The sequence below is a fragment of the Salvia hispanica genome, chromosome 4 (assembly GCF_023119035.1).
Source record: "Salvia hispanica cultivar TCC Black 2014 chromosome 4, UniMelb_Shisp_WGS_1.0, whole genome shotgun sequence".
Lineage (NCBI taxonomy): Eukaryota > Viridiplantae > Streptophyta > Magnoliopsida > Lamiales > Lamiaceae > Salvia > Salvia hispanica.
In genome coordinates, this window is record NC_062968.1 from 54,661,137 (window position 1) to 54,674,395 (window position 13,259).

Sequence of the window (13,259 nt, forward strand, 5' to 3'; positions counted from 1 at the left end):
ATGTCACTATTAGCAAGCAATATATCATCAACATACAAAACCAAAAATATGAACTTGCTCCCACTAACCTTGAGGTATATACCGTTGGGAATTCTTGTATTCATCTAATGAGCGCAGCGGAAATTGCATACAAGAATAACAGATCTAGATTCATAATTATATTGCAAGTTGAGCATGTAAAACACAACGGAACTAAATCTTACTTGTTGTGTTGTTTTCTTCTGTGATTGAATCCTGCAAGTTGAATCCACTACTATCGAGGTCCACGTGCAATCCAATCCGATGCAGGAACTATCCCGGTACAATTGCTCCGTAGAAGAATGCTAGGAATTCTCTCTACAAAGCTTTACGTATTTTCTCTCTAATGTTACCCTATTTCTCATCCTCCACTATGGAGAATAAATAACCATTATATAGATGAAGAGTCACTAGGGTTTCATGATTGTTGGGCTTATGGACTAATATAATTATAGCCCAACTATAATTAATTAATCCATATTAATCTAATTCTAGCCCATTTCCTTTCAATCTCCCACTTGGACTAGCATTAGATATAATACGCAGTTCCAACTTTGTACCCTTGAGCGGATCAAAATACACTTATAGTGTGACCCTTTAGGCCCTCATTATCGACGACGATCTAATCGAAGTCTGCACAAAACTCCTAGACTGCGTTGGCAGCGTAGCTCGATATATGAAGGACGTTTACGTGAATTCGGTAAACAAGCCTTTACATAAAGTTTATAGTAATATCCTTTCATTCACGAACCACCCGATTGAGCCTAAGATTTGTCATGTGTCATCCAAATAGCTCAATCACTTTATCTCATCTTTATTAAATGACCCATTCGATCATATTCAATTACTTTAATCGAATATATCTTTGCATTGGCCAATGACTTAGTGGTCAAGTAATATAGAGAATTTGAGTGTTCTCTCGAAATTCTAATCGAGGAATGAATCTCATTCTTGGCTCAACTACCATTTTCATTTATCTTATGATGTACCCAACACAAGTCCGTGTCTTAATCCTCCGAGGGGAGGCAAAGCGTTGTACAAGGTCAAAGCACACCACTCAACAAACAAAATGTGTAATGACCTCAGATCCAAGGACTATTACATACTTCATGCACTAATAAACTGTAGACACTTAACAAAACAGTTTAATAGTAGGGTATACCAATACTCTCCAAAGTATACCATGTGTCCATCACGAGTATCAAATATCTCATAGTTGTGAGAACAACTACATTCTCGAAGAATGTGATGCAAACCCCATGCTAACCTATAACATATCATCAATATCCCATTCTTGATGATCATTGGTTAGGGCTATTTTAGAATTATACTATATCATTAATGTCTCACACCATTAACGACAGTCATAATTCAAGGGAACAAATATTTAGAATAAAGACAAACATTTAAACAATTATTCCAATAAGTGCACAAAACCCATAGAAAATAAAATTTTCATAGAATGTGATCAAGTAATATTGTCTCAACACAAATGTTTCTAAGACATATAAAACTTTAACTCCCACTGATTCAAAGCCATCTACCAACATGCTTAACACCTAAGCTCTCAAAGTGCTTGTTGTGTTTTGCTATACATAACGGTTTAGTGAAAGGATCAGCTAAATTATCATCAGTGGGTACTCTTTCTAATTTTATGTCTCCTCTTTCAATTATTTCTCTGATCAGATGATATCTTCTAGGAACATGCTTGTTCCTGTTCGTAGCTCTGGGTTCTTTTGCTTGCGCAACAGCACCAGTGTTGTCACAGTACAAAGGTATTGCACTACTGGCACTCGGAACGACACCCAGTTCCTTAACGAACTCTAACAAAGCAACAACTTCTTTGGCAGCTTCAGATGCAGCAATATACTCGGCTTCGGTGGTGGAATCGGCAGTTGTACCTTGTTTGGAACTATTCCAACTCACTGCTCCACCATTGAGGATAAAAACATATCCAGACTGAGACTTATAGTCGTCATGGTCTGTTTGGAAACTAGCATCAGTATACCCAGTAACTGATAACTCTGGTTGTCCACCATAGACTAAGAAATATTCTTTAGTCCTTCTAAGGTACTTAAGAATAGTCTTAACAGTTTTCCAATGTTCCTCACCGGGATTTTGCTGAAATCTGCCTGTCATGCTAAGCGCATAGGCCACATCTGGCCTAGTAGATATCATGGCATACATAATAGATCCTATAGCCGAAGCATATGGGATCCTCTTCATGTTGTCTCTTTCTTTGTCATTAGAAGGACAATCCTTCTTTGACAATACAATGCCATGTCCCATAGGAAGAAAACCTTTCTTAGAATTCTCCATTGAGAAGCGCCTTAACAACTTGTCTATGTAAGTGGATTGTGATAATCCTAACATCCTATTTGGTCTATCTCGATAGATCTTAATTCCAAGGATATAGGAAGCATCACCCAGATCCTTCATCATAAAGGATCTAGACAACCATTCTTTCACGGATTGCATCATGGAACGATCGCTTCCCATAATCAAGATGTCATCAACATATATGATAAGGTATACGACGTTTCCATTTTCGCGTTTACTATAAACACATGGATCCTCTTTGCTTCTGACAAAACCAAACGATTTGATTGTTCTGTCAAAACAAATATTCCAACTCCTCGAAGCTTGCTTAAGTCCATAAATGGACTTCTTTAGCTTGCACACTGCATTCGGCCTTTCTTTCGATACAAAACCTTCAGGTTGTGTCATATAGACATCGCCTTCTAATTCTCCATTGAGAAATGCGGTTTTGACATCCATTTGCCAAATATCAAAGTTGTAGTATGCAGCTATTGCAAGTAATATCCTAATGGACTTGATCTTAGCAACTGGCGAAAAGGTTTCATCATAGTCAATTAAGATCTATCGAGATAGACCAAATAGGATGTTAGGATTATCACAATCCACTTACATAGACAAGTTGTTAAGGCGCTTCTCAATGGAGAATTCTAAGAAAGGTTTTCTTCCTATGGGACATGGCATTGTATTGTCAAAGAAGGATTGTCCTTCTAATGACAAAGAAAGAGACAACATGAAGAGGATCCCATATGCTTCGGCTATAGGATCTATTATGTATGCCATGATATCTACTAGGCCAGATGTGGCCTATGCGCTTAGCATGACAGGCAGATTTCAGCAAAATCCCGGTGAGGAACATTGGAAAACTGTTAAGACTAGGTGGACAACCAGAGTTATCAGTTACTGGGTATACTGATGCTAGTTTCCAAACAGACCATGACGACTATAAGTCTCAGTCTGGATATGTTTTTATCCTCAATGGTGGAGCAGTGAGTTGGAATAGTTCCAAACAAGGTACAACTGCCGATTCCACCACCGAAGCCGAGTATATTGCTGCATCTGAAGCTGCCAAAGAAGTTGTTGCTTTGTTAGAGTTCGTTAAGGAACTGGGTGTCGTTCCGAGTGCCAGTAGTGCAATACCTTTGTACTGTGACAACACTGGTGCTGTTGCGCAAGCAAAAGAACCCAGAGCTACGAACAGGAACAAGCATGTTCCTAGAAGATATCATCTGATCAGAGAAATAATTGAAAGAGGCGACATAAAATTAGAAAGAGTACCCACTGATGATAATTTAGCTGATCCTTTCACTAAACCGTTATGTATAGCAAAACACAACAAGCACTTTGAGAGCTTAGGTGTTAAGCATGTTGGTAGATGGCTTTGAATCAGTGGGAGTTAAAGTTTTATATGTCTTAGAAACATTTTGTATTGAGACAATATTACTTGATCACATTCTATGAAAATTTTATTTTCTATGGGTTTTGTGCACTTATTGGAATAATTGTTTAAATGTTTGTCTTTATTCTAAATATTTGTTCCCTTGAATTATGACTGTCGTTAATGGTGTGAGACATTAATGATATAGTATAATTCTAAAATAGCCCTAACCAATGATCATCAAGAATGGGATATTGATGATATGTTATAGGTTAGCATGGGGTTTGCATCACATTCTTCGAGAATGTAGTTGTTCTCACAACTATGAGATATTTGATACTCGTGATGGACACATGGTATACTTTGGAGAGTATTGGTATACCCTACTATTAAACTGTTTTGTTAAGTGTCTACAGTTTATTAGTGCATGAAGTATGTAATAGTCCTTGGATCTGAGGTCATTACACATTTTGTTTGTTGAGTGGTGTGCTTTGATCTTGTCCAACGCTTTGCCTCCCAAAGGAGGATTGAGACACGGACCTGTGTTGGGTATATCATAAGATAAATGAAAATGGTAGTTGAGCCAAGAATGAGATTCATTCCTCGATTAGAATTTCGAGAGAACACTCAAATTCTCTATATTACTTGACCATTAAGTCATTGGCCAATGCAAAGATATATTCGATTAAAGTAATTGAATATGATCGAATGGGTCATTTAATAAAGATGAGATAAAGTGATTGAGCTATTTGGATGACACATAGCAAATCTTAGGCTCAATCGGGTGGTTCGTGAATGAAAGGATATTACTATAAACTTTATGTAAAGGCTTGTTTACCGAATTCACGTAAACGTCCTTCATATATCGAGCTACGCTGCCAACGCAGTCTAGGAGTTTTGTGCAGACTTCGATTAGATCGTCGTCGATAATGAGGGCCTAAAGGGTCACACTATAAGTGTATTTTGATCCGCTCAAGGGTACAAAGTTGGAACTGCGTATTATATCTAATGCTAGTCCAAGTGGGAGATTGAAAGGAAATGGGCTAGAATTAGATTAATATGGATTAATTAATTATAGTTGGGCTATAATTATATTAGTCCATAAGCCCAACAATCATGAAACCCTAGTGACTCTTCATCTATATAATGGTTATTTATTCTCCATTGTGGGGATGAGAAATAGCGTAACATTAGAGAGAAAATACGTAAAGCTTTGTAGAGAGAATTCCTAGCATTCTTCTACGGAGCAATTGTACCGGGATAGTTCCTGCATCGGATTGGATTGCACGTGGACCTCGATAGTAGTAGACGAACAAGAGGATTTGAATGGAGACCTTTTTGTTCACGCTGAAGTTTGGAAGGAAGATGAAGCATTGTGCATGTGGTCAGCTTCCAACTTTAATGTTATAGTGCAGTCTATATATTGGAGTAAGTAAGATTGATGTTTTTTCAATAAATCACTCTTCTTTTTTGTGTTTTCCCCCTCTAATTCTAGTTAATTTTCTCTCTTTCGCTTTATTTGAGATGGTTAGGTACAAGTCTAATTGAGATGGTTGAGATAAATATAGATGGTTAATTTAAATACAATTAAGTTATTAACTTGATTTAAATGTTGTGAACCGTTATTTATGTTGTGACACGATGTTACTACACTTAATATGTAAAAGTGAAAGAAATATATAAGATAAATATAAAAACTAATTTGGACTTTAATTATTTTAAAATTTTTGGGATAGTGATAATCGTACATAATTGTACGTACATAATCGAACTTTTTTAAAATTTTATATTGAAAATCGATTTATAAACATTAACTGATTTAAAATAAATTTCATACTAATCATTTTGCAACACTTTGAAATTTTTTTGAAAATTTAACTTAATATTTGTATATTTAAGAAAAAACTTATTTTTTTTACTAGATATCGTATAATTAATTCAAATCAACATCGAAATCATGTTACAGTTTGACATAAAATTTCTATATCACTTCTTTCTTATTGCTACATATAATATAATAAATAACATAAATAATTTTTAAGTAAATTCAATTAAATTTAAAAATTTAAAGATATTATGTACATGTACAATAATTGTACATTTATCTTTTCTCAAAATTCTAAGATAAAATTTATTACTAACCATCAATAAAACTACTAAGATCCATATATATTGAATCCTTGACCCATGCAAGAATAAAACTATGCTGCAAAACTTGTGGCACTTCTACAAATCCCCATATAAAATGGCCAATGTCGGGTGAAGAATATTTAAAATAATTGATTTCGGTTTGAAAAGGTGTAAATATTGATTAAGATTCAGATTAAATTTGGGCTTTTCAAAAGTGTAGAAGCCCGCCTTTGAATTTATTATTGAGGAGCCCACTAAGGTTGATCTATGGAACAGAAAATTAATTGAACTATGTATTTTCCCATCGCTCATGCTACAAAATAATCTTCTCTCATTTCATTGAATATTTCTTCTAGTTCATAAATTGATAAATGAATTATTTTTGGGCATTAGATCCAGTAAATTTCTAAAATATTATTACAACATATTTTGAACTTAAATGTGGTAAAATGTTTGAATTTTGAACATTTAGGCCCGTATTCAATAAGAACCAATAAAAAATCAACAAAGTTCATAATTTTGGATTTTGCACGTATTTTCTTTTGAATCAAAATACATTAATTGTATTTGTAATATGAGGTTCGGAGATTTTGCAAAATTATCCTGTCTTCAAAGCATGTTGGTAGTTGTCTTATACACTTATCTTGTAGAGTATCCTAGGTAGCTCGTGCCATAGATAAATTTGTCGTATCCATCTTTAGAATCAAAACCTTTTCGACTGGTTCTCATAGCTAGAATGTTCAATAGCTTTAGAGAATGTTCATTTTGTTTCTTTTTTCCAGTATATATACAAAATGAAAGGGTTCACTGGGAAGGATTGGAATAGGCTTTCATATTTCTATTGAAGTGAATGACAGGGTGAAACTTATTGGTTGTTGAATGATAGGATAAAGCTCCTATCGGGCTGATTGGCGTCCGTAGATCGGCGATCAATAAATGCCTGTCGCGGGCAAGTGCCCGTCGAACACGACGGTTTTCTTACTTTGGAGAAGCCAATGAACGATAAAATAATATTAATATTCTTGATTGCCTTCAAATGATTGCAATGACTCCTATTTATAATGCTAATAACTAACTTAATGAACAAGAAAACAAAGATATGAAAAAGATACGTGAATCCCTAAAATATCTAAAGAAAATAATACTATGAAATATGCACGTATCAACTCCCCCACGGTTGAAATCTACCTTGCCCTCAAGGTGGGAACTTCCGCACAATGAAGAGAGTCGAAAACATCAGCTTTGGTGGGCTCTAAGCTAGGTACTTCACTTGCAATTCTACTTGTGTCATGAACTTTTGTAATGTACATTGTGATTGATTTTTTCACAAACTGATAATGATTTTTCTATTATTTAGTTCAAACATTATAATTTTGCAACTAAGATTATTTTGTACGAAGTCCAAGTAACAAAAGAATGCTTCTATATTTCATTTTCTTTTTTAGGAATAATTCTAAATAGAGTACGAATTTTCATTCATACATATCCTAACTTAAAAGAATTGGAAATAGAAAAATAGAAGACATGTGCTTCTTATGGACTATATATATTGTTCTAAATTACATGCTTGCAAGTAGTAGTTTGTATATTCCCAAATTAAAGACTTGATGTTATCCTATGATAATCACACCAATTAAAGGGAAATGTCTTCGATGGTTATGGCAGGTTCTTTGTCCAGCTAACCCTCCAAGTCCGCTCCCAAACGTACTTATTGGTTGCGACTGTCTTTCGTAGACCACTAATACAAGTCGTTCAGCTCTAAGTGTAAGTACCAATATTATATAATAAATAAGATAACTCGATTCAAAGACTAGCCTAGGAGATAGTTCATTTAATCTACAAATTAATACTCCCTCCGTCCTGGATAATTCGGGGCACTTTGACCGGGCACGGGTTTTAAGAATTGTAATGAAAAGTGAGTTGAAAAGGTTAGTGGAATGTGGGTCCTATCTTTATATATTAGTTTTATAATAAAATGTGAGTAGGAATGAGTTAGTGGAATATGGGGTCCACTGCCAAAAATAATAAAAGTGAAATGGAACAAATTATGTGAGATGGACCGAAATGAAAAACTGGGACGAATTATCTGGGACGGAGGGAGTATCACGCCAGTTGCTTTTATAACTAACGTGGAACATTGAGTATGTAATACTTATTGTCGTGTGGGCTTGTGGTGTCAAGGCCCATGGTATTCACTGCGTTCAAGCCCTGATCATACTCGTACTCCCTTTTTAAAATATAAAAATATATTTTTTCTTTTTCAGTTAGTACATAAAACTATTTTCTACACACTTAAAAGTAGGTTCACGGTAAGAAGGGTCTACATTCCACCAATTTATTTTCCTTATATTTTATTACTCCCTCTGTCCCAGAGAAGTTGGCACACTTTCCTTTTTAGTTTGTCCCACAAAAGATGTCATATTTCCCTTTTTGGAAAGAGTTCTCTCTCACATGAATATAAAAATTATATTTTCTCTCTCCATTTAACACACAAAACAAAACCTCCTAAAATCCCGTGCCATTTTCAAAGTATGCCAACTTCTCTGGGACGGAGGGAGTATAAAACTAATATACATAAATGAGACTCATATTCCATTAATTTATTCAATCCACACTTTTTTATATTTTTTAAAATCCGTGTCATAACTAAATAGGACTTCTATTCCGGAACGGAGAGAGTATTGTTTTCAAACTTGGTGAATTGGTTGCTGAAATGGCCCACACTGGGTGGGCACCACCGCACCAGTTATACTTTGTCAAAATTGTCCTCAATAAACCAGCCTGTCACGCACATTTATTTGTGCATTTCATTTTGAAATATTATACTAGCTCTGATCTCTTAAATTTTACTACCTCCGTCTCAAACTTTGCCCCATTTTTCTATTTTCGTCTCTCCCATAAAATTTATTTCATTTCACTTTTTACTATTTTTTTAGTGGACCTCATATTCCACTAATTCATTACTTCTCATATTTTATTATAAAATTACTACATTCGTCCTCCAAATTTTGACACACTTTGACCCGGCACGAATTTTAAGAAATTTAATGGAAAGTGAGTTGAAAAAGTTGGTGGAATGTAAGTCCTACTTTTAAAGTATTAATTTTATATAAAATGTGAGTAGGAATGAGTTAGTGGAATATGGGGTTCACTATCAGAAATGGTAAAAGGTGAAGTGTGTCAAATTTTCGGGGACAGACCGAAATAGTAAACTGTGTTAAAATTTGGGGGACGGAGATAGTAATATTTATAAGTAGGACTCACATTCCACTAATTTTTTCAACTCACTTTCTATTACATTTCTTAATATTTGGGGGACGGAGGGAGTATCATATTTTATATTTTATAGAATTTTTTGCAGTGAACCTCATATTCCACTAATTCATATATATTTATATTTTATTATAAAACTAATACTCTAAATATTTTATTATAAAACTAATACTCTAAAAGTAGCAGGATCTACTTTTTTATAACTTTTTTTCACTCATTTTCTATTATATTTTTTAAAATTCGTGTCCAATGAAAATATGACAAATTTTATGAGACAGATATAATAATATGGTGAATATTTTATCAAATTAAAGAAGACCTCGTAAAATGATAGTTGACTATTCCAACAACTAACTGCAACAGCAATAAATCTGTGGTGCTAAAAAAAAGTCGCTAGGCCAAAAGAATTAAGATGGCTGCTTATGCAGCTCTGGTTTCTCTTATGCATATCATAAATGATATTGAAACTCACCCTTCCCCTCCGATTTCTCTCGACAAGAAACAAGTGGAATCTCTCGTAGAAATAGTTACCTTCTTGCAGGAATTTCTCGAGTGCTACAAATCACCCTATGACTACAGCGACGAAGCAGATCCATTGGAGATTCGCATTATGGGTGAGTAGATCTTTTCAAAATGCTTAAGCATTTAAATATTTTTGTATGAATATTACAAATTAATTTTTTGTTGGTGTTGATTAGAAATGATATGGGTACATGTTGATTAGATGAAATCAAATTTGGTACATGCTCTATTTTTAAATAAAATCTAATTTCTTTTTTGCTAAAAAATATCAGAATAACCGAAATAAACTAACCCCTAATTCGCATTGCAGATGCAAGTCATACAGCTGAAGATGTGATTGAGTCCTATATCATTGACACCATTCAAGTTACTTCAGTAGCAACAACTGATGATGGTGCTGATGAACAAATCAGTTGCATCCACTTCTATCAAGATCTGCAAAATGTGATAGAAGAAATTGATTCGATCAAGAAAGAGGTGGCTGGGATCACTAGGGAGAAGGTAGTTCACCATAGAAACTCGGGTTCTGATGATGCCGGTTTAAGATCCAATTCCACTGAGAAGAACCATCGCATGGTAGGGTTTGATGGTGTGCTGCTTGAGCTCTTGGAAAGGCTTGTTAGAGGACGTGCCAGGCGCCAAATCATCCCTATAGTAGGGATGGGTGGCATCGGAAAAACCACTCTTGCAAAAGGTGCGTTTGAACACAAGCTTTGTAAGGAGCATTTTGATATATGTGTTTGGACTACCATTTCTCAAGATTATAATATCGGAGAAACTCTTAGGCAAGTACTCACTCAAGCTAGAGGGTACTTGAGCAAAGAGAGTGAAAAAGACTTGGGAGAAATACTTTACAAATATTTATCAGGTAGGAGATATCTCGTTATAATGGATGACATGTGGAGCATAGAGGTCTGGGATAAGATGAAGTTTTTCTTTCCTGAATACAATAATGAGAGTCGAATAATAGTGACAACTAGAATGTCAAACTTAGCTGCCCACTTGACTGATTCCAATAGCCTCGTTAAGATTGAATTTCTAGATGAGGTTAGTAGTTGGACTTTGTTCTCCAAAACTGTATTTGGGGAACAAAGTTTTCCTACTCATCTCGAGAGTATTGGAAAGAAAATTGTGGAAAAGTGTAATGGACTTCCTTTGTCTATTGCTGTGGTAGGAGGTCTAATGGCTAAATCCGAACTTACACTAGAATATTGGGAGCACATAGAGAAAAACTTAACCTTCAATAGTGAATTCAGAGAATGATGATTATTGCTTGAGAATATTGAAATTGAGCTATAACCACTTGCCTGCTTATCTAAAGCCTTGTTTTCTCTATATGGGAGTGTTTGAGGAAGACGGTGAAATTTATCCTTCAGAAATCGTCCGACTATGGGTTTCTGAAGGATTTCTTAAACCAATAGACAACAAGAGCTTGACAAAAATTGCTGAACAGTACTTGAAAGAGCTAGTGGATAGAAATCTCATTCTAGTTCATGAGTCGAAGATACTTGGTGATGTAATATGCTACAAAATTCACGATTTACTTAGAGATCTATCTATAAAAGAAGCAGAAAAACAGAGGTTTTTTTATGTATTGAGGGAAGAAAGTCCTCAGGGACTAATTAGCCAACAACGTATTGTTATTCCTACAAGCACTTCAGAGGAGAAAATCCAAGATGCCTTGGAATATATGCCCCATGCTCGTTCTTATCTAGTATTTGGTAATCAAACAGTTGGTCAATTCTCAAATTCTAGATTTTTGAGGTTATTGCATTCGGATAATTGGAATAGTGAAGCGGAGTATTCACAACTAAATGTGTTTAAGTTGATGAACTCGCGATACCATAGGTTTGTAATTATTAATAAGAAGTTTGTAATTCCTTCTTCCATCAATCTGCTTTGGAATTTAGATACACTAATTATTCTGGGTGGAGGAGGTTTGACTGCACCAACTGAAATCTGGAAAATGTATAAACTTAGGCATCTCGAGGTGTATGGATTGCATATCCCAGATCCTTCGAGCGCGGACGATGACATTATTATGATGGAGAATCTAGAAGTGAAGATGTTGTTAAAAGAATTCCGAATATCAAGGAATTGTGTATGACATATGATGGACAGCTAATTGATGGAGTGAACTATTTGAGCTGTCTTCACTGTCTTAGTAAACTGGAATCCTTGTCGTTGTGGTCCCACTCCCCTGATATTGGAAAGTATCTACAGAAGATCAACTTCCCACCCTCCCTTAAAGAGTTGTTTCTCGAGCTAGAAAGTGATTTGGAGTGGGAGGACATACTGCAAACGATAGGTTCCTTACCACTTCTCGAGAAGCTCGTATTATATGAGAGGTCGCTTCAGAAGACGTGAGTGGGAAACAATGGAAGACCAATTCCAGAGACTCAAGTCACTAACATTGTATGATTGTGGTGATCTAGAACACTGGACAATGGAAGACAGCTCCCACTTTCCACTTCTTACAGAGCTTCATCTTTCTTTGTTAAAAGAATTGAAGGAGATTCCAGTAGAAATTGGAGAAATACCAACACTCAGGTCAATTGATTGGAATATTGCAATGAATCGGTGGTGTTGTCAGCTAAACAGATATTAGAGGAACAACAGGATTTACATGGAGACCAACTTGACCTTCTTGTCCGCGTTAAAGTTCTGAAGGAAGATGCAGCATTAATGCAGAAGTTGGCAACTTCCAATTTTAAAGTTAAAGTGTTTTAGACTGATGTTATCATAATTATCACTCTTCTTTTATGTGTGTTTTCCTCCTGATTCTAGTTAATTAACTCTCTCTTTCGCTTTTCCGACTGCCAAGTTGATAAGATTTGTTTGTGACATCAATTTTCATTTCTCATTTTGGAAATTTGGAATTGCTTTGGCATATATATACAGTTTTTGAAGCCGAAAAAAAAATTAATCCAGACATTTACATTAGTGATCAATTTCGATTATATGTTTATTTTGCCTTTGAAATTGTTGAGTGCTGATCAAATATTCGTTTTCCAATTTGAAACGTTAAACGCCTAGAGTTTGATTCTACGAGCGAGAATGATCGGCAGGTGTTTAAATTGGCAACTTTGATAATGGTAGATTTTTTTTCAAATTTATTAATTGCATGTTTCGTGGTTATTTTGTCTAAAAATCCAATTTTTTAAATTTTTTCGTAGGGTAAAATTAATAAGGTTGTGTTTTTTTGTTTGAAATTTTATTATGAGAATTGATTTGTATTGAACTACTACAAGTATAGCTTGATAAGTAATAACTCAAGCAACTGCAAGATGGTTGAGAATTGAGATATATACAGCTGGTTGATTTAAATAAAATTAAGTTACTAATTTTGATTAAAATGTTGTTAACTGTTACGTTTTTTATTATATGGACCAAAACATTTTTTCTAATTAGACACAAAGTTACTAAAATGTACAAAAAGATAATTATATTTTGTAGATTCAGCTACATTTCTAGTAAGTTTCGTGATAGAAATTTCACACAAATGTCACATTTTAGTGAATTTTCAAATTCGAAAACAAGGCGAAAAGAAAATCTTCTCTTGACGTTACGAAGCTCAAATATCAATGCTAAAGAATTTATAGATGCATATTCTCCAAAAAAA

The 13,259-nt window shown here is 34.7% G+C and overlaps 3 protein-coding genes across 3 annotated transcripts; 2 read left to right on the forward strand and 1 right to left on the reverse strand.

Annotated features, from left to right (window-relative positions):
* Nucleotides 1–1,548: 1,548 nt before the first annotated feature.
* LOC125221414 (secreted RxLR effector protein 161-like) lies at nt 1,549–2,244 on the reverse strand. The gene has a single exon (XM_048123533.1). The coding sequence runs from the start codon at nt 2,242–2,244 to the stop codon at nt 1,549–1,551; it is 696 nt and encodes a 231-aa protein (XP_047979490.1).
* Nucleotides 2,245–9,522: 7,278 nt separating this feature from the next.
* LOC125217693 (putative late blight resistance protein homolog R1C-3) lies at nt 9,523–12,450 on the forward strand. Its single transcript, XM_048119215.1, has 2 exons — nt 9,523–9,729; nt 9,948–12,450. The coding sequence occupies exons 1-2, from the start codon at nt 9,528–9,530 to the stop codon at nt 10,898–10,900; spliced, it is 1,155 nt and encodes a 384-aa protein (XP_047975172.1). The 5' UTR covers nt 9,523–9,527; the 3' UTR covers nt 10,901–12,450.
* On the forward strand, nt 10,974–12,367 carry LOC125221415 (putative late blight resistance protein homolog R1A-3). The gene is made up of 4 exons (XM_048123534.1): nt 10,974–11,704; nt 11,803–12,000; nt 12,073–12,187; nt 12,239–12,367. Exons 1-4 carry the CDS (start codon nt 10,974–10,976, stop codon nt 12,365–12,367), a joined length of 1,173 nt encoding a protein of 390 aa, XP_047979491.1.
* Nucleotides 12,451–13,259: the final 809 nt, after the last annotated feature.